Here is a 24,639-nt window from a genome sequence, read left to right as displayed (position 1 = left end):
GTCTCTGCCTCTCTCTCTCTCTGTGTCTATGAATAAATAAATAAAAATCTTTAAAAAAAAAAAAAAAAAAAAAAAGAAAGAGCACCTAGTCCGAGTTCCTTGTTTCAGTGACGCCCGGAGAGGAGAGAGGTCTGTCTCAGCTTGCACAGCCATTTGGAGGCAGGCTCAGGGCAGCAGTGGACTTCTGGTTCAGGCCTAGATTGCACTCATCACATTGGGCAGCACTGGTCTGTGCCAGGGGAAGGTGGAGATGTGGAGGCCACACACACACACACACACACACACACACACACACACACACGGGATAGGAGGTTACAAGTAAAAACTGACTTCCAGACCCAGCCTTGTTTCTCAGTATCTATGAGCCCTCGGGTTCCCACTTTAGTCTCTGCCACTAGATTGCGACATCTATAGAAACAGAGCAGACTACTGTTAAACTGAAAGGGAAAATTAATAGTAATATTATTCCAGTTTGTTGAGCACAAGGCCGGGGACTCTGGTAGGTTTTATCTCTTTTTATTTCATTTAATCCTCAGACAACCCCGTGAATTGGGATCTAGATTGCCCTCTCATTTTCTGGGTGAGAAACCTGGAGCTCAGAACAGGTGAACACCTTGCCCGAGGTCATCAAGCTAAGTGAACAGCAGAGCCAGGGCAGGAACTTGCTGAAGCCTGCGCTCTTGACCACTGAGCCCACGCCCCCCTCCTCCACCTCATCTGCCACCAAGTGCCCTATACAATGAAGTTTCCAAACAGGTGTCAAAGAGAGCCAGGGAAGTCCCATGGCCTCACTGGATGGAGCCTCCCAGAGGAAAGAGGAGCCCCAGGTGTCACAGCGGGAGTAGCAGTGCTGGTAGCAAGTGGGAACGCATGGAGGAAGTCAAGCCTCGCCTAACTTGTGCCAATGCCCTGTTTCTTCTACATGACCTCCTTTCCAAAGCCCACTGTTTGCCACACAACGGATCCTCCCCCTTCTCAGGGAAAATCCATCCATCCCATCAGCCCATTTCCGAAGACCCTTGGCTTTCCTTGGGGCTGCAGATCCGCCTATCGCCACGAGAGGGCAGGCCAGCTCTGTGGCAAGTCCTGAGCACCCAGTAGCCCCAGAGACTGGCCAAGTGTCCAGCCCGGGCTGGGAGGGACCCCGGTGCCCAAAACACAGCCACCCATTACATCTTCCCATCAGCTTACTCCCTCAGATGTCAAAACATCTAACTGCAGAAGCGAGACTCATGCTCACACATGGTGTCTGATTCCACTGGGGTCAAGATCTTAACAATTAACACCAAAACAGTAAGGATAAATGCTACCACCCCAGACACGGGTCAGAATTTCATGTTACTAAGCATTTTCTCATCTCTGGAGCAGCTGGAGGTAATTTACTGAAGCATCCCCACTGTACAGATGAAGACACTGAAACATCAGAACAGGGACAAACTTTTTTGGGTCACTTAGAGAACGCTGGTCTTCAGACCCAGGGAGGACTGTTTCCAATTCCGGGTCTGGCTGGAGGTGGGACTGGGGATGGGGGAATGCAGGTGTAGATAGGGAGAGAAACAAGGGGTCAGAAGGTTCTAGAGGGAAGACCCAATGCATTGCAGTATTTCCTGTAAAGCAACCATCCACCCACTCACCCACCATCCATCCATCTATCCATCCATTTATCCATCCATCCATCCATCCATCGATCTATCCAAAAGGGTTCATTGAGCATTTGCAGGGGACACAAAGAGGGATGAGAGGAGCTTCCTGCCCTCAAAAAGCTGGCAGTCTAGCGAGGGGGAAAGTGGTGAGTCAGCAGATAATTATAGGAAACCGTGCACCCGTACAGCGGGACAGGGGCAGAGGGGTTTGTGACCCTCTGGCGTACACTCAAGTTGGAAGTGGCCCCCCGGGGCTCCCAAGGCCCAGGATTACAGGCAGGGGCACCCCCTTCCCTGCATCTCACCCCGGGACGGGGGATCCCCTCCCAGCTTCGGGTGCTGGCCTGTGCTGGGGACCCGGGGTCTCCCCCACCCCTCTCCGAAGATCGCGGGGCCCGGGGAGCCGATGACAGCACACCTGAGTCAGCCCGCCGCCCACCCGCCCCTCAGCGTCTGTCTCCGCATCTTGTGATATTTCGCTCCCCGGGAGCCAGCCCCACTGCGCTCCGGAGGCAGCTCGGCAAACAAACCCAGCGACAGATTGTGCCGCGGCTCATTCCGGGGAAGGACGCCAAATCCCACCCTGCTACCCCCAACACTCCCTCCCCGCCGCCCCCTCCAGGCCCTCCTCCCCGGCGCGGGGCCGCGGCAGGGTGGGTCCCGGGAAACGCTGCGACCTATTCCTGCCTCCTGGAGATGGGAGGGGGGCTGGAGGGGGGCTGGAGGGGGCTGGAGCCCAGGGGGGCCCTTTGCGCTCCCACCTCCCCCGGACGCGAGAGGCGCGGGCCGGGGCACTGGGTGCAGGGTGGGGGGGCGGTGCAGGGAGGGCAGACCGCAGGCCAGCAGGGGGCGCCCGAGCGTCCAGGTGCAAGAAGGCCGAGCGCCTGCCGCGGAGATGGGGGGTGGGGGGGTGGGGGGGGGCGGGGATAGACACCTCGCAAGAGACCAGAGGCACCGCGATGTAGAGTCCGACAGGCAGGGAGCCGCAGGTCAGAGCGGAGGCGACAGGGACAAGGGGAGACAGTGAGAGAGAAAGAGAGAGAGAGACGCCTCAAGATGGGAAATGACAGGGAGAGAGGGAGGAGGGGAGAGAGGGGAGAAGGAAGGGGGGGATGGAACAGGGAGAGACTACAAAATATGAATAAGGGTGGGGGAAGAAAGTGAGAGAAATCGGACGGGAGCCAGGGGAGAATGAGAGGCTATGGGTGGAGCAGAGAATGAATGGGAAAAAAGAATCCGGCATTTATAAAGCGCCGACTGTATGCCTGCTGCTGCGCGCTACTCGGGCACCCACAGGAGAGGAGGAGCCCGAGGGCGGGCGCGGGGGAGGGGTCCTTTCCTGCGCTCCCCGCAGCCGAGCGGCGGCCCGGGGCTCTCCACCTCCTCGGGTGACGCTGCGCACAGATGGCCCGGCCCGGGCTGCACGCGCCGCTCCCGCAGCGCCACCCCTGAGGTGTCCCCGGCCCCGAAGCGCCTTCCCCGGGTCCCCGCACCTGTCGGGAGCCGACGCGGGGCGCCCCGGCTGGAGGGGGGGTGGATGGCGCGACCGGGGTCATCATCCCCGCTGCCTTTGTAAGGAGGCGCCCAGGTCACGGATCGGATGGCATCGAGCGCGGCCACGAGAGGCGCGAGGGACCCCCACGAGCCCAGAACGCACCCCTCTTTTAGAGGAAGCAGCAGCTCCAGTGAAATCAGTGGTCTCCTCCCCACGCGGGAGATGAGCGATTCCCTTTAGGGCGCACCACACATGCACATAAAAATGCACACACTCGCACGCGCACCCAAACTTGCACCCGCTCACCAACGCACTAAGGGGCACACACACACACACACACACACAGGCACTTGTCCCCTTGCCGCCCATCCCAAGCTCACTCGCGCCAAACTCTCGAACACCTCACGTTTCCCACGAGCGCGAACACGCACGCTGGTGGGCACTCAGCGGCTTACCCGTGCGCACACTCACGTGTCCCCCCCCTTCCCTAGGCCTGTTCAAAAGGTCGAGTGCCAGCCCTCTCGAGCCGCACCTGCACAAGTGTCCTTGTGCACACGTGCACGCTCATATGCACTCAGTCTTGCACACGCAAACTCTTGCACGTGCTCTTCTTACAATCACACGCACTAGGGGCTTGGGGTCTGGGAAGGGACGGGAAGGTGGAATCCAGGAGCTCTCCCAGGGGAGGGAAGCGGCGGAGGCCTGGGCATTGGCGCCGGGGACACAGCAGGAGGGGGAGGTGACCCAGGAGCCCATCTCCTCCGGGGAAGTTGGGAGGGGGAACTGGCCGGGTCCGCGGCGCCCTCTCGCTGCACTGCACCGCCCCCCTCCCCCGGAGAGCATTTCTCTCGAAGCGCGGCTCCGCGAAGGCGATCGAACTCCGTCCTCCGGGCTCCCCAAGGAGGGGAGGGGGCCGGGGCGGAGGGGGCCGGCGAGCCGCTCCCGCCTCCCGGTGGCCAGGAGAGGGTTAAGTCGGCGAGCTAGGAAGCGAGGGAGGAGCCAGCGAGTGCGGGAAGGAGTGGGGGTGGTTGGGAAGAGCATCCTCGCTGTCCCCACTCTCCCTCGGCGAGCAGCCGGGACGCACGGACCGACGGACTGACGGACTCGCGCGCCGCCTGCGCGGCCGGGGGGTGCCGGCACCCGGCGTCGACGGCCGGCTCCAGTCCTCCGAGCCCCGTCGCGCCCCGCCCCGTCCCGTCGGGGCCGATGGCTCCTCCCGAGGCCCGCAGCCCGGGGGGCGCAGGGTAGAGCGCCGCGGCCGGGCCACCAGCCCGGGGACTCCCGGGCCCTCCCGGAGCCCCGCGGGGTCCCCGCCGTCCGTCCGGCGGGCCCAGGGAGCGAGTGGGAGCGCCCTCCCCCCGCCGCCCCCTCCCCCGAGCGTCGAGACAAGATGCTGCCCGGGCTCGGGCGCCTGCTGCAAGGTAGGGACCCCGGCCCGCCCGGCGGGCGGAGGCCACCGGGGGAGGGAGGCGGGCGCCCCCCGCAGGGCGCGAGGGTGGGGCCGCTGTGGGGGCGGGGAGCCGGGGAGGGGTGGGGGCAGCGGGCTCGGCCCCGCGCCCCGGGCCCCGCCCCCGCGCCCCGGCTCGCCCGCTGGGGGAGCGCACCGGCTCGGAGGCCGCGGGGAGGCGCGGGGAGGCGCGGGGAGCTCGTGACCGCGGGGGACGCGGGGGCAGGCGGCCCCGGCCCGGGCTGCACCTGCTCCGGGGGACGCTGAGGACTCTGGCCGGCTGGGGAAGCGCCGACTCAGCAAGTCCTCGTGCCCCGTGCCTCAGCACTTTCCAGTCACCTGGGGAGACAGGGGGTGTGGGTAGGGGGGCTGTCTGGGCGGTCGGGGCGGATCGGAGGGAGATCCGAACGGCCCTGCCAAGTAGGACGGATGGAGGGCGCTCGAAGGGGGAGAGTTCCCCGGACTGAATGACAGACTAGGGTGTGGACCAGAGATTGGGGGTGGGGCGGGGAAGGGGTCGGAGAAAGGGGGAGAGCCAGAAGCGGTCGGTGATGGAGAAAGTGGTCAGGGGAGGGGGGTGCGGGACAGAGGTTAGACGGGAAAAGCAAGCAGGGAAATGGGACCCAGGTGAGGATGGAGGAAGAGAGAGGGAGAGGGGAGACCAGATGCACAGAGGGGTGGAGAGAAGACGAGGGAGAGGAGCCCAGAATCCGGAAGCAAGGGTGGGCAATGGCAAAAAGGAGGGCTGGGACCCTGGGGACCAGGAAGGAAAGGGGAGTGGAAAGATCGGAAGCCTAGAAACCAGAGATGGACTGGGATGGTGGGTAGAGATGGGGCGTCAGGAGCCCAGAAGAGGGTCAAGGATGAGCGCTAGGGTTGGGGACAGGGAACCATAGATGGGAGAGGGCCTGGGGGTTGATGGGGATGGGGATGTAATCTGGGAAGGAAGGAAGAGGAGGAAGAGGACAAGATGGGAGAGAGGGATGGGGTGGGGGGGATCCCCAGGGATGAGACAAAGAGGCTTCTGGTAACCACTTCCACGTGGGAAGCCCTCCATTCCCAAAGCGCCTGCCTGTCACATCCCTTCTCTCAGGGAGTGGTCTGTGGGTTCTGAGCTCTGGGCCTTGGGGGTGGCTGTGAGGGAGGAAAGGGTGAGGATATTCGAGTGGGGTGGCAGCCTCCAAGGGTGGGCACCCTAGCTGGCTGTGTGCTGCCATTTATATCTCTGGGCCCCGTCGTCGGATCCTGCCACCGCCACCACGGTGGCTGCTTATTTTGGGGTGTTACATTCTGGCAGAGTGAGAAGCTGTTTGCAGCAGCACTAAACCTCCGTCACCCGCATCAGTGCTTCCCCAGACCCCTGCGTCACTGGCATCGCCACCACCTCCATTCTGCTCCGCGCTCCCACCTCCTCAGCCCCTGCCCCCTCAGCATCTGCCTGCCGGGCCTTAGCCCTTCCCCAGCCTTTTGAGTGTGGAGCTGTCGCTGCTCATCTGGGACCCTGTGTCCTTCCTTCAGAGCCAGAGCCCTCAACTCCCCTTCCAGGGAGCACCTTTTCCAGAGGCCACTCTGCCCGGTGGGTTAGCATCCTGGCACCTGCCCTCCATCTGCCTCCTCCTAGAGCCCCTTCTTTCACCAGAGCCTCTGGACTAAAAGGTGGCTCCTGGGGTGAGAACCTTATTTCTGAGCCTGGGGTACTCCAGGGTGATCGCCCAGAGTCCTTGACAATGGTCCCTCGGTGAATGGATAGTTTTTGGCTCTGGGCACCTCGGCCTTCCGGGATCGATACCATGTTCTGGCCTCTCTCCGCTCCCTCCGCAGGTCAATCCTAGCCACATCTCTTGGACACTGCTCATTCCTTTTTGACTCCCAAATGGGCCGTCCCTTAGAGCAGCCGCAAGCTGGAGCCCAGAAGAGGAAAGTTGCGGAGAGCCTGGGTCCCTTCTCTGCTCTCACCTTGCACAGTATCATGGCTGGCCCAGCCCCATGCACCTGGGTGCACTTTCTGTCTCCCTTTACCTCAAGGGCAGTGACTGTCACACTCAGGTGTGGTTTCCCTGGATGATGTGAGGTCTCCCAAAGAAAGGTCAGAGGGTCTCTTCCAACATGGGCTCATCCAGTCTGGGTTCCACCTTACACTAGCAGCAAGACCTGAGGCAATTCTCTGTCCCCCAGTTGCCCTCCCCTCGTCGGCAGACAGGAGGCAATAATATTGGCCTCGCAGGGTTACGCTATGTTATACTCTGCGTAAAGACATGTAGTAATACAGTGTCTGGTGCACAGTAGGTGCTTAATAACAGATGGCTGCTGCCCATCCCTGCTCTGCACTCCCCTGCGGCTCTAGCCATCACCTGCTGACTTTAGAAAAAAGGAAGAGGAGGAAAGAGAGAAGATGGGGCGAGCCAAGAGGGTGGGGGAGGTTGTCACCAGGGGCTTTCCTCGGCCTATCTAAGTAGTGAGGGGTGAAATGAAGGCTTCAGGAAAGATATTGAAGGCAGACTGTCAGAGATCCAGGTCAGGAGGCCTGAGCCGCTCCCTCAGAAACTGACCCTTCCTCTTGGAACCTGTGACATAAGGGGTTTGCTCCTGATGGCCACTGATGTACCCCCCCCCTTTCAGCTCCAACACTCTGCATCTCGCCCTAGTCTTCGCCAGGGAGTCACAAGATGGGGGCTGGGAGTGGACGCGTGGTCCTCAGGGAGGGAGAGAAGACAAGGCCTGGAGGGAAGGAGGGATGGTGAGGAGCCGTGGGAAGCAGGGGGTGGGGAAGGAAAGGGCAGACACTGGGCAGGGACAGAGGGCGCGGAGGAGGGAGAGAGGCATGGTGTTCCAGCGCCCCCCTGCCTCTGCCCAGCAGCGCTCCAGCCAGGCCTGGGGGCAGAGAAACCCAGAGCCCCCCACCTTCCCCTCCTCCTCGCCTCCAGTGAGAGCCGCAGCCTGAATTATGGATGAGGCTCCTTGGGTTACAGCTGCTTTGCACGGCGGAGAGGGCCAGAAATGGCAACAGAGTCACTGTTACGCAGCAGCTGTCACGGAGGGGCCCCCTGTTCAGGGCCCCTCCTCAAAAAGCCTGCAGGGAACACCATCTCCCACTTGGGGCGGTGGGCCAGTGGGCTAGTGGGCTGAGATGGGGGTACATAGAGAGACCGGAGAGAGGGAGTGTGGGGAAAGAGGAGAGGAGCCCCTGCATGTGGGCAAGCAGGGGGCTAGGGAGTCACAGGTCAGCCCCTGCACACTTGGCCTCCAGGCCAGGGGAGACCCTGAGCCAGGGAGAGGCCCCCCTCCCGCCAAGTCTGGAGGGCTCTGGAACTCACGTCCTTCCTCCCCCGTCTCTCCTGGGGTATACCAGTCAGCCCCAGAGGCTGGGGGGGAAGAGCTCCGTCATCCTCCGGAGTGCTGGTGGCCTCCAGAGCTCACACTCTCCTGAGCTTTGTGGATAAGGGGTGGGATTAAGGATCAGAAAAGGATTTGACTTCCTCTGGTGTCAAGTCCTCAGGGAAGCAAGCTTAGAGGGTGACTGCTAGAAGGAGAAGTGTCCTGGCCAGTCATGACGAGAATCCTTTCTGGTGCCTGCCCAGTTGATCACTCTGCTGTGTGACCTTGGGCAAGTTTCTTGCCCTCTCTGAGCCTCAATGTCCCCCGCATAGGGCAAGAACTTGAACCAGCTGAACCTGGAGGACCTCTCCAGCTCTGAAACCTCCCGTTCTAAGCCCCAAACCTCAGGCCTCACGAAACCCACCCCCAGGGTTCCCCGCCGCGCTCCTGCCCCCCACCTCTGCCTGGTTCAGTTGAGGGGTGAGAGACGTGCCCCTCCACCCCACGTGGCTCTGAAAAACTCGGGAGGAGAAAGTAATCGTGAAACGCCGCCCGGGGGAGGGGTGAGAAGGGCCGAGAAACGCGGAGGTGGTGTGAAGGAACGGAACAGCAGCCGCTGTGTCACTGAGTATTACATCACACCCAGCCTACACACGCACGGGGCGCACTCACACACGCGGAGGACAGCCGGCACACGCTCGCGCGGCTCGGCACCAGGAGGGGCCTCTTGGAGCTGGGGTGGCACCCGAAGTCGAGGAGTGGGAACACCACACACACCAGGCGTGGGGTCCCCCATCCCTGCGCCTGTGTGTTCTCCGGGGGGGGGGGGGACAACGGCAGAGCGTCCATGATACCCGTCCACACCCGGCCCTGTCGCGGCCTTGTGCACACACCGGGTTCAGCAGCACCATATGCAGTGAGCACCCAGCTCACACCCATACCTAAGATCACACACGTGTGCATATGCACACACACACATTCACGCGCAGCGATGTCTGGGGCACAAGGCACTACTGAAAATCACAGACCCTCAGTCCCTGCCCTGGAGTGTCTGAAACCCACAGAGCCCCAGGATCTCAGGTCCTCGGCCCCCGGCCCTGTCATCCTTCCCTCCACCTGCATGGACCCAACACATTCCATGAAGCAGAAGCTTCTCAGTCAATGTGTGCCCAGAAATCACGGCCCAGCGCGTGGGGTGTAGGCTGCCCTTCTTCCCAGGCAAACGGGCCAGAAGAAAATCCGAGGAGTCATCTGGCAGTCATGAGAAAGGTCAGAAGGCAAGCTAGATCCAGCCCAGAAGCTCACAGCTGTGGTGAGGGCAAGAAGGCCAGGGGACAGGGATGGGCGAGGGGGTCCTATGCCCCCTGCCCCCGCACGGGATGCAGGGGCCTGGACACTACTCTTTAGCCCCAGGCCTCTGGGCATCCCTGGGCCTGCTTCTCCAACCGTGTCCTAAGAAGGCTGAACTATTTCCGACATTCAAGAGTTACTTTGAAAAAAATACATATATATATCAAGTGACTTTGAATGAGAAGAGCTGCGGTATAAAATGCAGACTCCCAGGCAATCCCCCCGAAAGCCTGATTTTGCCTGCTTTCTGGGCCCGCCTGGCTGATTCTGTTGCAGGTGGCTGCTGGCCCCATTCAGAAACGCCCTGACCCCTGGGCCCTCAGGGCCCTTCCGGCTTGGACAGGTCCTGGTTCTTCCAAGGTGAAAGCTGCTGGAAGGTGAGGGAGGCGAGCTGCATGCCCCAGTGGGCTCGGCAAGACCAGACCCCGGAGCAGCCCAAGGGCCATTTCGCACAGACCTTAGATTCACGAAGATTCTCAATTTAGTTCCAGCCCTTCTCCAATGGGGGCGATTCGCCCCACCACCCCCCCAGCAGGGGACATCTGGCAATGTCTGGAGACATTTTGGTTATCGTAACCAGGGGGCAGGTGTTACTGGCACCTAGTGGGCAGAGGACAAGGGAGCCGCTGAACATCCTAAATAAGATGTCGCATAGGACAGCCCCGTACAACAAAGATCCATCAGGCCTACCATCCCCGCTGGAGAAGCCCTGGGCCATGGGCAAACCTACCGCAGTGAAAACCAATGGCAAAAGGCCACCACTCATCCAACAACTATCAACCTTGCTTTCTAGCGTCCTCTTGGCATTCCTTTATTTTTTTCGTACACCAGGAGCCTCAGAAAGCCGAGGAGGCCAGGGCTTGTTGGGACACTGAGGTTACACTCAGAACCCCTACCCATCAATCCAGAGGCGCTGCCCTTGCGGGGGGGGGGGGGGGGGGGTTGGGGGGGGTTGGCGCCCCCAGGCTGGCAGGCCTGGCCCTTGGCCCCTCCCGGAACCTCCCGCCTCCCTCTCCCACAGGTCCCGCCTCGGCCTGCCTCCTGCTGATGCTCCTGGCCCCGCCCCCCGCGGCCCCCAGCTGCCCCATGCTCTGCACCTGCTACTCGTCCCCGCCCACCGTGAGCTGCCAGGCCAACAACTTCTCCTCCGTGCCGCTGGCCCTGCCGCCCAGCACGCAGCGACTCTTCCTGCAGAACAACCTCATCCGCACGCTGCGGCCCGGCACCTTCGGACCCAACCTGCTCACCCTGTGGCTCTTCTCCAACAACCTCTCCACCATCTACCCGGGCACCTTCCGCCACCTGCAGGCCCTGGAGGAGCTGGACCTCGGCGACAACCGGCACCTGCGCTCCCTGGAGCCTGACACCTTCCAGGGCCTGGAGCGGCTGCAGTCTCTGCATCTGTACCGCTGCCAGCTCAGCAGCCTGCCTGGCAACATCTTCCGCGGCCTGGTCAGCCTGCAGTACCTCTACCTCCAGGAGAACAGCCTGCTCCACCTCCAGGTGAGCCTGCCCCGCCCCCGGCGCACCTGCGCACCGTCCTGGTCCCCACCATCCTGGTCCCCACGCTCCTGCCAAGCATCCCTAGTTCCCGGCCCCTGTCCTAACTTCCTGTCCCTCTCACTCCCGCTAGGGGCTTCTCTGTTCTCTGTCTTCTATCTTCCTGGCTCCTCCTGTTGGGGTCCCTTGCGGCCTCTCTCCCTGACTCTCCAACCCCCCATCTGTCTCCCTCTGCCCGTCTGTCTGTCTATCCCTTTCTGTCCCTCTCCGCCTCTCTCACAAACTTGCCTCCCCCATCTGTCTTCTTCTGCCTCTCTGTCTGCCTCCCTTCGCACGCCCACTCCGCGCACGCCCCCATGTCTGTCTGGGTGTATGTACGTGTCTCTTTCTGTGATCCCTCCTTTCCCCCTTTTGTTTGCCTTCGGGGGACTCTCCCTTTCCCCAGGCACCCAGCCTGAAGGCCTTGGTGGCTGCTCTTCTCACCCACCCCCACACCCTCCGGTCCCGGGGAGGAGGAGCAAGAGGGCACAGCCCCTGCAATTATGCCCCATGAAGGTTCCGCCTCTCTCCAGCTCACCAGGGATTGGGACAAGGGGACGACGTCCTGCCCTTTCCGGATTCCTGTCCCCCAAACCTGTCCTCCCCGTGCAAGGGAAGAAGGAAAGGGAAAGGTAAAGAGTGGTTAAGTAGCTGGAAAATGGATGCCCTGGAAACGGAAGGAATAACAGTAATTGCTATTTATTGTTATTATCATTGATCTAAATATTGTTTATTGTTGTTGTTACGCTGACTGTTTGACAGCCAGATCCTCCCATTCTATTTCCCCAGGAAGCAATCACACACCCTCCAAACCACTCTGGAAGAAATTCCTCCCTGGGCTACACAGCCTGTAGCTGGAAGGGGGTAGGGACCACCAAATTCTCCCCTCCCCTGTGCCCCCCCCCCCCCACATAAGCCTGGAAGGCACATGCTCCTCCTCACTCCTGGTCGGGTCAGTGCCTCCCTGGTCTCACCAGTGTGCCCGCCCATCCGCACATCAGGTCGGGTTGATGTTGACACTAGCAGTAACGACCTGACAAACGTGTATGGAGCACCCCATTATGTGCTACGTGCTGAGGAGACAGCAGTGAATGGAAGAGACAAAGCTCCCTGCCTTCAGACAGAGCATTCTAGTCAGGGAAAGGGACAGAAGGAAAATACACAGTGTGCCAGAAAATTCTGTCCTGGCCATTACTGCTGCCTAAATGGCCGTCAGAGTAGCGCCCACCACCACTTAGTGGGCGCATTGTGTGTCTGGCACCGTGCTAAGGACTTTGCAGGCCTGGACTCTGGTAATCTTTACTGGCGTGTGGCAAATGTTAACCTTTCCAAGCCACAGTCTTCCCATCTGGAAAACGGGGGCAGCAACAGCCCCCCATCTCCTAGGGATGTTATATGCGTTCAGTGCATGAATAATTTGTAAAGCACTTAGAATAGTGCTTGGCATACGGTAAGCACTATATAAATGCTTGTTAAAATACTATTTTAAAAAGAGAACCAAGCCTCGTTAAACACTGGCCTTGGTGAAATGGCCCATCTTGGACCCGATCCTGGAGATCTGGGTCAACTTCATGGATGATACTGAGGCCACAAGCAGGTCCCAGAATACTCCCTCCCTTTCCTTTGCTTCCTAAATTTGCCTCGCACCTCAGGATTTGCAAAGTACATCCAGCCACCTCATCTCACTTCTACGGCCCTGTCGGGGGTTGTCTCCTTACAGATGGGGAAGCGGAGGCCCAGGGCCCCAAAGGCTTTGTAGGTAGAAGGCCTCTACACATCAAGACTTTTAAACCACTGGCCACGTCACTGGGGGCTTGTGTGTCTCAACTTCGCAACAGCCTGGTTCTGGAGGACAGTTAGGGGCAGTAGGGACACAGAACAGAAGTTCCTGGTGCCACACGACCAGGAAGGGCGGGTAGTGCTGGAGACTGCGAGGTCTGATGGCATTTCAGGAACTTCTGTCCTCCAGACCTCTCCCCCAGGCTCTGTCCAGGGGCAGGGGGGCAGGAAGGACAGCAGAGTGCTCGTCTCTGAAACCCACTCTTTGGAGCCTGCCAGACCCAGGTTCCAATCTTGGCTGCGGTGTGGCTTCGGACAAATGACTCAACCTCTCCACCTTCATTTCCTTGTCTATAAAATGGCAGTCATGGTAGAACTTGAAGTTTATCTAAGAAGCTCTATAAGGTTTAAAATTTAGTCTAGAGCCACCCTCAGTACAGGCGGGGTCATTATCATGTTACTACTAGTAGTTCGACAACTACTCCTGACGCCCTGACCCCCTCGTCAATACATATTGGTTGTTCAGAAGGGCGAATCTGGGGCCAGAGTGACTGAGTTTGAATCCCTGCTCTGCTGCTTTCCGACTTATTTAACTTTAGGCAAGCTGCCTCCCCATTCTGAACCCCGGTTTCCTTATCTTTAAAATGAGAAAAATTAAAGTAAGACCTTCCACAAAGAATGGCTATAAAAAGCCAATGAGTTTGTGTATATAAAGCACATAGTTCAGTGCAGAATAAATCACGTCATGATGACCCGACCCTCTTTCACTCTCAGGCCACAACGGCAGCCAGTGAGTAGGCTCAGGAGAGTTCTGGGCAAGGGGGTCCTTGAGTGAACAGGGTGGTGGTGGGGGGGTCTTCTGAAACGGGACATGCTTGTCCTGCACCCTGTAGTATGAATGGCATGGTGCAGGGCATCATGGGAAGGAAGCATCCTCACACCTGGCCCCTTCCTAGAGCAGAAAGAAAGAGCCAGCTTCTGCCCAGGGGACTGCCAGGCAGAACCAGGCCCGGAGATGCGACAGGCAGGTGAGGAAATGTGCGGCTGGGGTGAGATGCACAGAATGCAGGTGTGAACTAAGATGGAGCCTGCCCAGAGAGGGGAGCTGTGGAGGGGGTGAGGGGGGCCACAGCTCTTCAGGAAGGTGGAGGTAGAGGTGCAGGTGGAGGCAAGGGGCGGTGGGGTTTCTCACGGACTGTCCGTTGTAGGCCAGGCACTGTACCAGGGGGCGTTCATTCATCAGTGGGTATGTATGGTGCACCTACTACATGCCAGGCGGTGTTCTGGGTGCCAAGGATTCAAGAGTGAGCAAAAACAGTGTCCCCCACTCTCTTGGAGCTTATTTTCTACTTGACTAGAACCAGATGATAGAGACACCAGTTCTCTCCCTTAATCACTACGGCCTACATGGTTTAATAGGGCACTCAGGCAGAGCCGGGTTTGAATCCCAGGCCCATCTCTGGCTTGCTGTGTGGCTCTGGGCAAGTTACTTAACCACTCTGAGTCTCAAAGGACCCATCTGTAAAGCGGAGAAAAAATGACCTGCACCTCAGAGGTTTGTTGTGAGGATTAAAGAAGACGCTACTTGAAAAGTGCTCAACACGATGTCTGGTTCAGAGTAAGCATCATTTCCCCCCTTTAAGGGCTGAGGATACTGAGCCTCTGTGAAGTCCAGTGACCTCTGACCAGTCCATTAAGGAGTACAGCCTAGAAGTGGCCCAGGTCTGCCTGACTCCAGAGTTCAGGCCCAACCCATATAGCTGCTGGACCCTAGGCAAGTCACTTGCCTTCTAGGGGCCTTCCTCTCCTATTTTCCGGAAGGGACGTAATAATATTGTCTGCCTCGTGGGGTTGTGATGATTCAGTTACTACATGGGATCCGGGTAGCACAGAGCTTGGCACACAGTGCAAACTCTGACGCAGACGATGACAGTGACACCTGGCACAGATTGGTGAGCACTGTGAGTGGGGGTGCCTGGCACAGAGTAGACACTCAATACGGCTTTGTTGAATGAATGAGGTACACTCCAGGACTCACTTACTCATAAATATCAGATGAGGTTGGATCTTAATGATCAACTCTCAAGTCCCTTGTTTCACAAATGAAGAAACCTGAGGCTCAGAGAGGTTTGTGGAGCTGCCCAAGGTCACACAGCCCAGCAGCCAGTGCCAGAGACTGGAGCTGGGAGGGTGGAAGGAGGCAAAGTGAAAGGCAGGATGCTGGATGCTGTGGGGGTCTGGGGGTGGGGATGGGGCAGGGATGCTGCCTTGTGAGATTCCAAATGGATGCAGAGAGCTGTGAAGCGACCTGGGGGGAGGTGAGGGAAATATGGTTTTGGAAATGGAAGTCGATGGCTTTAGCAGCCGCTGTCAGCCCAGAGGGAGGGGGCACAGAGTGGGGAGGGCGAGGGCTGTGAAAGTCAAAAGCTTATTAATGCACAGAGAAGGGTTTTAACAGGGAGAGAGGAAGGTCTGGATTTGAAAGCTGCAGCTCAGGAAGTGGTTGGGGGATTTGGCTTGGATGAGGGGAGGGGTATGGACCCCTAGATGGAGGCTCAGTGAGAGGAATGCCAGGACATGTGCAAGCGGGAAAAGGAGGAAGAGGAGGAGGTTGGGATCAAGGGATTCTGTAGCCCCCTGCACTGGGGCTGTAGGTCAAAGGCACCTGAATTTCTGGGGTGTCTGAACCTTGGGTTGTCCCTACCTGACCTCTGGAAGCCCCCTGAGTGTGATGACCTCCACTTCTACCCGCATCCCCTGTTGATCCTGATCAGGAATCTCTGGGTGTGTCCCACTATGGCTGGCATCGTAAAAAAGAAGCCCGAACTAGGTGTCTGAGTGGAAGGGTTTCGGAGCCCACTCCCTGGGGGCCAGGAAAAGAAGGACAAGGCCACCAGGCCAGGCTGGGGCGGGCTGAGGCCACAGGCGTGCAGAGAGCCCACTGGAGACCTGAGCGAGGCAGGGGGTGGTGGCAGCAGGGGGCGCAGAGAACGCTGGTGTTACAGACACCCAAGAAGGTTGAGGGGACGGATCTCAATGTGGCCAACAGGAGGGTTCTTGGCAGGCTCAGTTCCTGGAGCGGAGAGGGCGGAAGGCAGATGGGAGGGGGCGAGAGAACGCCGGAGCACAGGAAGGTGGGGGCTGTGGGTGTGGGCTGGGAGTCAGTGCCCTCCCCCCCACCTGAGAGCCGGGACAGGCTCCTGGCTGGGATGGGCAGGAAACGGTGGGAACCGCAGCCGGAAACAGGATCCAGGGGGGAGCTGGCTTCAGCACAGCGGATGCTCTTAGCCCTGAGAGCCAGAGCTTCTGGGCCTGCTGACCACAGTGATGTCCTGCACCAAGTTGGTGGGGGGGAAGGTCAGTACTGGGGTTCTGGGCCCCTCTCTGGGTCTCCGTGCTCTCCTCTAGAAAAAGTGGCTGGGCGGCTGGACCTGGAAGCACTAACTCCCAAGTCTGGCTGACCATCACCAGGCTGGAGAGCTGGTTAGAATTCACAATCCAGCCCCCACCAGGAAGCATACCTAGACCTATACCCGCACCCCCATTAACTCTGAATCAGAGTTCTAAATCCTTGCAGCACTAACAGCGCCTGATTCTGGGACTCCCCAGCCCCAGGAAGGCCGGTGGGACAACGCCTCGATGGGGGCCAGTGATCAGGGCATCAGACAGCAGGCTTTCTTCCCCTCCCCTGCCACCTCTGGGCGGGTGGAGCTGACACTGAGTCCTTTTAATATCCTAACAAAGTAGAATAGTAGAACTTTTGAGCCTCAGGAAACTCCTCTGTTAGAGCAGAAGGGATGGACCTAATTGTAACTGAGGCCCTACTGTCGTAAAAACCACTGTTTATTCGTGGTGGTCTATGTGCCCACTGAGTGCAGTATCCTTCCAGCATGATCTCACCTAATCCTCCCTCAGCCTGCTGAAGGGGGATATTCTCTGAGCTATGGGTCCTGAAGAAACTGGATGAGGCTGAGTAGCCTGCCCAACACAACGCAGCTGGGAAGAGGGCAAGCTGGATCGGAAGCCCCGAGCTCTCCCTCCTGAGTCTGTGGGCTTCACTGGACCGAATCCCAATGTGCCAGGCACTGTGCCCAGCACTTCACCCATCTGCTTTGTGTGGATTGTCTTCCTAATCCTCAGCACAAACGCAGGAGGACGTACACTCATCCCCATTTTATAGATGAGGAAACGGGCTTAGAGAGATTACTAGCTTGGCCAAGTTAACCACGGTGGCCAACCCACTGAATGCCGACCTCATGGCAATCTTGTTCTGAGTAACAACATATACGGCTTCATTTAATCTCGGCATCTTACAGGCGAAGAAACTGAGTCACAGATACTGAGGCTTGCCCCCAGTGGCGGAGCCAGTGCTGGACAGAGCCCAGGATTTGAAGTCAGGAAGTCCGGCCAAGCAGTCTACATGCTGAAGCGAACGGTGCGGGTGGGGGGTGGGGTCTCATTCTCCAAGTGTGGTCCCCTGACCCGCAGCATCAGCATCACCGGGGAGCGCACCCCTCCTGCCGCCACACCCCAGACCTGCTGAGCCAGAAACTGGGGCTCTGCAGGGGCATGCAGAGCAGAGAACGAGTGACCTCAACTATACTGCTTTGCGCACATTTAACAGGTCGATAGGTTAGGGGAGGTAGGATTCGAACCCAGGACTCTCCGAAACCCTTCCCTTCTGAAACCACAGGCCTCCCCTCCTCCCACCCGCCTCTAAGGACGGCTCTCTCTAACCCTCTCCCCCCCACCCCCACCCCCACCCCCACCCCACCCCACCCCCAGGATGACCTGTTCGCGGACCTGGCCAACCTGAGCCACCTCTTCCTCCACGGGAACCGCCTGCGGCTGCTCACGGAGCACGTGTTCCGCGGCCTGGGCAGCCTGGACCGGCTGCTGCTGCACGGGAACCGGCTGCAGGGCGTGCACCGCGCGGCCTTCCGCGGCCTCAGCCGCCTCACCATCCTCTACCTGTTCAACAACAGCCTGGCCTCGCTGCCCGGCGAGGCGCTGGCCGACCTGCCCGCGCTCGAGTTCCTGCGGCTCAACGCCAACCCCTGGGCGTGCGACTGCCGCGCGCGGCCGCTCTGGGCCTGGTTCCAGCGCGCGCGCGTGTCCAGCTCCGACGTGACGTGCGCCACCCCCCCGGAGCGCCAGGGCCGCGACCTGCGCGCCCTCCGCGACTCCGACTTCCAGGCCTGCCCGCCCGCCGCGCCCACCCGGCCCGGGAGCCGCGCGCGCGGCAACAGCTCGTCCAACCACCTGTACGGCGTGGCCGAGGCCGGGGCGCCGCCCGCCGACCCCTCCACCCTCTACCGAGACCTGCCCGCCGAGGACCCGCGGGGCCGCCAGGCCGGGGGGGACGCGCCCACGGAGGACGACTACTGGGGGGGCTACGGCGGCGAGGACCAGCGCGGCGAGCAGACGTGCCCGGGCGCGGCCTGCCAGGCGCCCCCGGACTCCCGCGGCCCCGCGCTCTCGGCCGGGCTGCCCAGCCCTCTGCTCTGCCTCCTGCTCCTGGCGCCCCACCACCTCTGACTGCGGTGCTGCGACGCCCCCCGCCCGCCCCCGGCCCGCCCCGGCCCGGCCCCCTGCGCCTCTGCAGCCTTCCTCTCCCCTCCCCCGGGACGGACCGCGCCTCTCCCCGCCCCTGGGCTGCGGGCTCTCGCCGGGGGGTGGGGGGAGCGGGGTCGTGTCCGGTGGCCCAGCCCTAGTCTCCCCAACTCCGGCCATTAAAACTCTCCCACCCCCACGCTGGGGTGGGGCACCCCAGGCAGCCGCTGACCCCTACTCCCCGTGGACTCGAGAGGGGCTTTTGTCTGCAGAGCATCTTCCACCAGCAGAGCCTTTGGAAGCTCCCTGGAAGGGAGCGCCCCCCCCAACCCCGACCCCAGGAGCCCTTTGGAGGGATGCCTCAGTTGGGGCCAGGCTAACCCTAGGCCCCTGCTTATCCTAGCCCCCCTCAGCCTCCCGACACTGGAGGAATACTTTTCTCCTAAGTCTACCCGGGACACTTTTTAGGGCGCCTGGAGAGAACTTTCCTCTCCACCGTGGCCCCTGTGTGGTGAAGATCAACAGAAGTTGTTTGGAAAAAAAAAAATTTATTAAAAAATTCTATTATTTTATCTTTTTCTGTAAGATTTGTTGACTCAGGACCTCGAAAGTGGGAAGAGGGCTTAGAAGCATCAGGAATTCAGGGCCAGGAGGGTTAGAAAAAGGGGATCCATCGCATGCCTTCCAAGTGCTTCTTGCCTGGTTGAGCTGGTATGCTGCTGCCTGCAGAGGAGGAGCTGAAGAATGAGGAAGAGGGGGTGACCCTGGAGTCCCCAGCAGGCCGGTGAAATCTGACAGCCAAGAGCAGGTGCTGACATCACCTCACCTCCCAGTGGTCTGGGAGAAGCCACTACCTATGACCCTGACTTGTCTGGCGCCTGAGGAGCTGAGCTTGTGGGGAAGGCCTGCAGCCTGGTCAACAGCTCCCTCCCAGGCCCTGTTCCTTCAGGAAGGAAGAGCATTTCCCACCTTACCCTGCAGGGAGAAATAACAGACATCCAGAGTCACAGCCAGCCCAAACATGACTTTGGGCAAATCTGAAAAAGGCACCTCATCCTCAGGAGAACCCAGCCCCACACCACAGCAAACACCTCAGCAAGCAGAGCCTGAGGCTGAATTTCAGCTCATAGTTGCCCCCTTGGCTGAGTGCCTTTGTGCAGTGTGCAGCCTGCACAGCTGTACACAACGACCCTGTATAGATCAATGGTCTCTTTCCCTTGACTCCTGTGAGGTATGGGCCAGGGCAGAAAAGCAGTTCTGCAAGCAGGTTAGAAGAGAGACCACAGGCCTAGGAGCACCAGAGGGATAAGAATCTCAAGTTGGGGTGCCCTGCTGCCTTGGAGCATCTGAAGCTTCATCTCTCCAGTGCATGAAAGGGAGAATTCGGGTTACGGCTAGGCCTGAGGAAGGAAAAGCCCGACTAAGAAGGACTTGGGATAGAGATTGGGGGTGAGTCTCATCAGAGCAATGGAGGGGAGAAGCTTGATGGTTTACATTTAGGATTAAGAATGTAAACTGGGGGTGCCGATGGAAAGAGAGGGGACCTGGATGCCAGGGCTCAGAGAGTGGGGATGCCAAGATCCCGTGACCCTGGCTGGGCAAGTCAGAAGGATGGCAAGAAGAGGAGGCAGACATGGAAAGGCGTGGACGCCGAAGGCCTTGGAGGCACTGGAAGCAGGTGGATCTGGGTAAGAATGAGGGAGCAGAGAAGGCAGCTAGCTAGTGAGGAAGCCGGGGAGCCTCGGGGTCTGGGGTCTCCCGGAGGCCTGGGACAGGCTGGCTTTGGGGAGACTAGCCAGTGGGACTAGGGCTCTGATGGAGGAGGAGCCGCTGCGGACTGGGCAGGGGGAGGGAGGATGCTGGGAAATCAGAAGCAGGCTGTCCAGGTCACAGAATTATCGTTGTGAAATATTCATGGGCCTTCGGTCCAGATGCTATTTCAGAACAGTGAAAGCAAAAGGAGTGTGCGAGCCTCAGGAAGAAGCCCACAGCAATGCCTCTTTCCACCACCCCCACCTCCACCACCATCAGCCCAGACAGACCCACGGACGCCCATCACGTGCACACCCACGCTCACGCGCTCTCTCTCACACACTCACACAACGCGGAGCTCCGGAGCACGTGCAGGCAAGCTGACACCCACGGGTCCCACCAACAGGCAGATGCACCCCAAATGCATGCACACGTAGCTGCCTCAGCAGGACCCCGCACAGAGACCACCTCTAGAGATCTCACACGCACAGACCCCCCACCCACCGACCCAGCATCTCCAGAAGACTGATTTACAGCCCTGAGCTGCACACTCTGAGACAGGAGGGGCTTTCAAGGACATCCAGTCCAACCACCAGTGCTCTGAGGGAGAAACTGAGGCCGAGAGAGGGAAAGGGATTTGGCCAAGACCCCCGACCCCTGAAGGAAACAAAGCTCATTGACCTGCCGCATTCTGCGAGGGTATCCACATTCTGCACTACCTGCCCGCGCCCCCAGCCCTCTAATCTCCTGTGTCTACCCACTCCCCCAGTCCCCTCCTGGGGCCCTGACCCATCATCCCTCCCTTTCCATTCCCCCTCCCCCCTCCCCGCTCCTCCCACTCCATCTCCTCATTGCCTCCTGCCTAGAATAAACACGGAGCAGTACCTTCCTCTCTGGTTTTCCTACCTTCAGTCTCTCTCCCTCCCACCCTGCCTGCCCGTGGTAGCCAGATCCATCCCACCCAAATGTGCATCGTGTTTTCCTGTCAACTCAGAAACCTGCAATGCCTCCTTAACTGCCTACAGGTTAAAAATGAAATGCCCAACAGAGCATCAAAGATCCCTCGGAGTCTGGTACCAACGGCCTTTCTAGCCTTTTCTCTCGTGGCCTCGCCCCAAATCTTCACTCCAGCTAGAATGGTTGTATCACATCACGCTGGCCCGGGTTAGCAGGTACTTGCAACCCACCACCCTGCTTTGAACTCTCCCTGCAGTTCCTCCATGGCCCCCGAGCTAGGAAGCCTCTCCCCCTTCTCCCCAGAGAAGGGCTCACTAGAGCCCTGCCCCAAGGCCAGGCTGCCCCTCTCTGACCTCATCAGTGGGGGTTCTTTGTCCTTGGAAGCTGCAGTAGAGGCTCAGCTGAGGCCCCCCACTGGCCACCTCGGGAATCGCGGCCGGGCTTCCGCCAACGTGAACTGAGCGTGAGCATCCATCCACGCGCCCGGCAGAGGAACAGGAGAAGGACGCCAGATGACGGGCCTTGTAAGCCCTTAAGCCTCTAAGGTTCTTACACTCCGAGTAGCAGGGAGGGCTCTCAGCCCTGCTTTCTGAACCGCTGGCACCTGACCTCAGGCCCCTAATCCCTAAGAGAACCCCTCTCCTCCCAGATACAAAGACATGGGGCTTCTGCGCGACCCTGCGGAAGGGAAAGTCCCCCACCAGGCTCTGAGAGGCCACAAGGCCAGGGACAGTCCAGGTGGCAGACCCAAGGTCCGGCTGAGGTCAGGTTTCTACATGAATTTTTAATGCTTCCAGCCAGACCTGTCAGATGTTCCGAAACCTGAGCATCTCCTTTCATTTCTGTACACCATGCCCTTCCCCATCCTCATTACCTCTGGGGGTGGGGCAGGGAGGACAGGCCTGGGACAGCAGCCAGTGACCTCTGGAGAAATGATTTTGGGGAAGTGGGAAGGTGAATGACCTAGTTATTCTCCCACGTACTGTGTGACCTTCAGCAAGTTACTTAACCTCTCTGAATGTCTGTTGTGTTTTCTTCATTTGTGACCTGGGGACAAGAGTACCTGCTTAAGTCGACTTGCTGTGGGGAGTAAGTACAATAACCCCGTGGAAAGCTGACCTACATATTTGCTGCTATTATTATCTTCCCTCAAGTCCAGCTTCTCTCCTCCTCTTCCAACCCCAGGGGTGCCTCTTGCCCCTTTCTTTTGGAGGTGGGGGCTTTGGTGGCTCTGCCATTCCCCACCACTCCCCCCCCCCCCCAAGATCCTTTGGCCTGTCCAGAAACTTCGGCTCAAGAGGGGGAAAGGAATCGAGAAGCTGAGGCCGGGCTGGTGGAGTAAGAGAAAAAGATGGCCCAGCTGAGGGGAAGGGGAGGTAAGCAGGCTGGAGATCCTGCTGGGGAGGGAAGAGCTAGGTTCCTTCCTTCTGTCCCTTTCTCCTTCCTACTTTTCCTCGTTCCTGGCACCTTTTCACGCCAGAGGTCGCCAAGGCCCTTCTGAGCAGAGGTGAGGTCCACAGGGTTGGAGGAGGAGTGGGCGGCGCTGTGGAAGGAAGCTGGCCCCATCCTTCCCACCCACCGATTCTCTGCCAGTGTTTTTCAGAATGAGGGTCTTTTCCTTCTGATTTAGGTGGAAACATCCAGATTCCTGAGCCCCCAGGCCCTCCTGAAGCAGATCACTAAGGGACCCTGGAACTACATTTTGACCAGCCCAGGGGGCCTACCAAACACTCTGCGGGCAGAGAAACATCCCAAAGGTGGGGTGGTCGGGGAAGGGGGCAGCCGGGAGAAAGTAAGGGGAGAAAAGTTCGAGTCGCCCCATCCCCGCCCCAGGCACACTGGGCGGAAGCAGCAGACGACGCTCCAGCGCGGAGAGGGTGATGCCGGGGATGGGGAAGAGGACGGAGGAGGCAGGGGGAGGACGCGGAGGCCGAGGGTTGGGGACGCAGCGGAAGTGGGTCCCGAGGTGAGCAGCCTCTGGCGGAGACAGACACTCGCCAGGTGTCCTCCACCCTCGCGGGGCCTCGAGACCCTGGACTTGTGGCCGCGGGAGGGGGGCTCGCTTCGGGGTGGGGGTGGGGGTGGGGGTGGGCTCGGGAGGAGGCCTCGCCTGCGGGGACCTGCGGGGACCTGCGCGGACCTGCGGGCTCCCGGGAGGCCCGCGCCGGGACGTCAGGACACTCACCGGTGCTCCCCCCCTGCACCCCCCGCACCCCCCGCACCCCCGGGCCAGAGCCCTGCTCCCCCTCCCCTCGGAACTGGGCTGGGTCCCGCCCCCGCGTGACCTTCTCCCTCCCTCCACCCCCCAGCCCCCGGTCCCGGCTCATCTGCATAAAGTTCCAATTAACACGTTTTCCCTCAGCTATTTACGATCCCTGCACTCGCTCCCAGCTCGGGAGCCGGCTTCCCGCCGCCCCCTCGCCCCTCGGGGTGCGGCCCCTTAACCCTGGCGCCCCGGGCGGCTCACGGCGGCCCCGACCCCGCCGGCCCGGCCCGCGCAGGGGGGAGGCTCGGGGGGCGGGGGGCGCGCCCCGGGGACCCCGCGGGCCAGAGGCCGGGCTCCGAGGGGGCAGCCCGGCGACCGCCACCCCCTCTTCCAGGGAGGAGATGGGGAGGGGGGGCTTCTCCCGGGAGACTCGGGGCGTCGAAATTCCTCGTTCCTCATCCTCCGGCCCCCGCACCCCCCCGTACCCTCTCCCCTCCCCAGCCATCTGCTCCTCTCGGCGGCGCCGACAAGCACGGCTCCAGCTCGCTTCCGCCCCTGCCCAGCCCCCCGCTCTCCACCCCTCCCCGGGAGGCCGGGATTCCTGGCCGCAGCTCCCCGCCGCGTCCGAAGCCCCAGCTGGGGCGGGGTCGGCGTCGAGCCCCCGCTCCGCCTGAGGTCGGTGGGGGTGCAGACCGCGCTTGAAAGGGGCGGGGGTCGGGAGGGCTGAGATGTCCGAGGAGGGCGGCGCAAGCCGGGGGCGGGGCCGCGGGCGGAGGCCCAGCGAGGCGGGACTGGCCGGGGCGCTGCGCGCGGGGCGGGGTGCGAGGGGTTCCCGTGGGTCCTGCGCCCCTCCCCCAGCCCCACCCGCTTCCAGACGCGGCTCCGCAGCGCCGCCTGCCGGGCACACCCCGCCCTCGGAGCGCCCGCCCGCACCCCGGGGGCAGCCTCCCCCGGATGACTCTGACTCGGAAGGTCGAGGTCCGGGCTGGCGAGCTCAGAGAGACCCAGGCAGGCCCTCCGGGAACCCACCCAACTCCTGAGTGGGTGCCGTCCAAGTCTGGTTTAGTATTTTGCAAAAAGGGAACTGTGTTGAAATCCAGGAGTCTGGGCTCCAAGCAGCCAGGGGTCTCCAGACCCCCCTGGACGTGTTTTCTCATCTGTGAAATGGGTGGATCAGTCTGTTGCATTAACTTTTGTTGTTGTTGTTGACTTCTAAAGGGAGTTTAAGATAAAGGGGCAGTTTTATCTGTAATACTGTCTTCAGCCCTAACATTTGAGGGTTCTCCAGGTGTTTTTGTTTTTTCAGGGAAGGGCCTGTGGATAGGGCCTTTGAAGTCACTCTCAGCCCTGAGAGGACAGCTGAGCTGGCCTGAAAAGCTTGGGAACTCCTTTCTGCCCGACTGCCCTGGCAGGCCTCTGGTCAGGCCTCAGGTTCCAAGCTTACCTCCACCACCTACCAACTGTGTGCACTTGGTCTTTGCCTTACATCCCTCCATTCTGTGACTTACTCTAGCCTCTAAGGCTTATGTCCCAGGGACACGAAGTGTAGGCCTGGGACAAATAAGGTATATCTTCTTGGAGGGTCCCTTATTCTCAAAGACGG

The 24,639-nt window shown here is 60.2% G+C and overlaps 1 protein-coding gene and 1 long non-coding RNA gene across 2 annotated transcripts in view; one reads left to right on the top strand and one right to left on the bottom strand.

The window, feature by feature from the left end:
* LOC112663373 (uncharacterized) overlaps positions 1 to 17,648 on the bottom strand; it is a 32,062-nt gene extending 14,414 nt beyond the window's left edge. Inside the window, exon 1 of the long non-coding RNA XR_003139192.3 lies at positions 17,372 to 17,648. This is a non-coding gene — a long non-coding RNA (uncharacterized LOC112663373). The remainder of the gene's footprint in view (positions 1 to 17,371) is intronic.
* On the top strand, positions 3,980 to 18,693 carry RTN4RL2 (reticulon 4 receptor like 2). The gene is made up of 3 exons (XM_025452237.3): positions 3,980 to 4,559; positions 10,272 to 10,753; positions 17,354 to 18,693. Exons 1-3 carry the CDS (start codon positions 4,529 to 4,531, stop codon positions 18,104 to 18,106), a joined length of 1,266 nt encoding a protein of 421 aa, XP_025308022.1. The 5' UTR covers positions 3,980 to 4,528; the 3' UTR covers positions 18,107 to 18,693.
* Positions 18,694 to 24,639: the final 5,946 nt, after the last annotated feature.

The sequence above is a fragment of the Canis lupus genome, chromosome 18 (genome assembly GCF_003254725.2).
Source record: "Canis lupus dingo isolate Sandy chromosome 18, ASM325472v2, whole genome shotgun sequence".
NCBI classification, from domain to species: Eukaryota; Metazoa; Chordata; class Mammalia; order Carnivora; family Canidae; genus Canis; species Canis lupus.
This window is presented reverse-complemented; position numbering and strand designations above follow the sequence as displayed.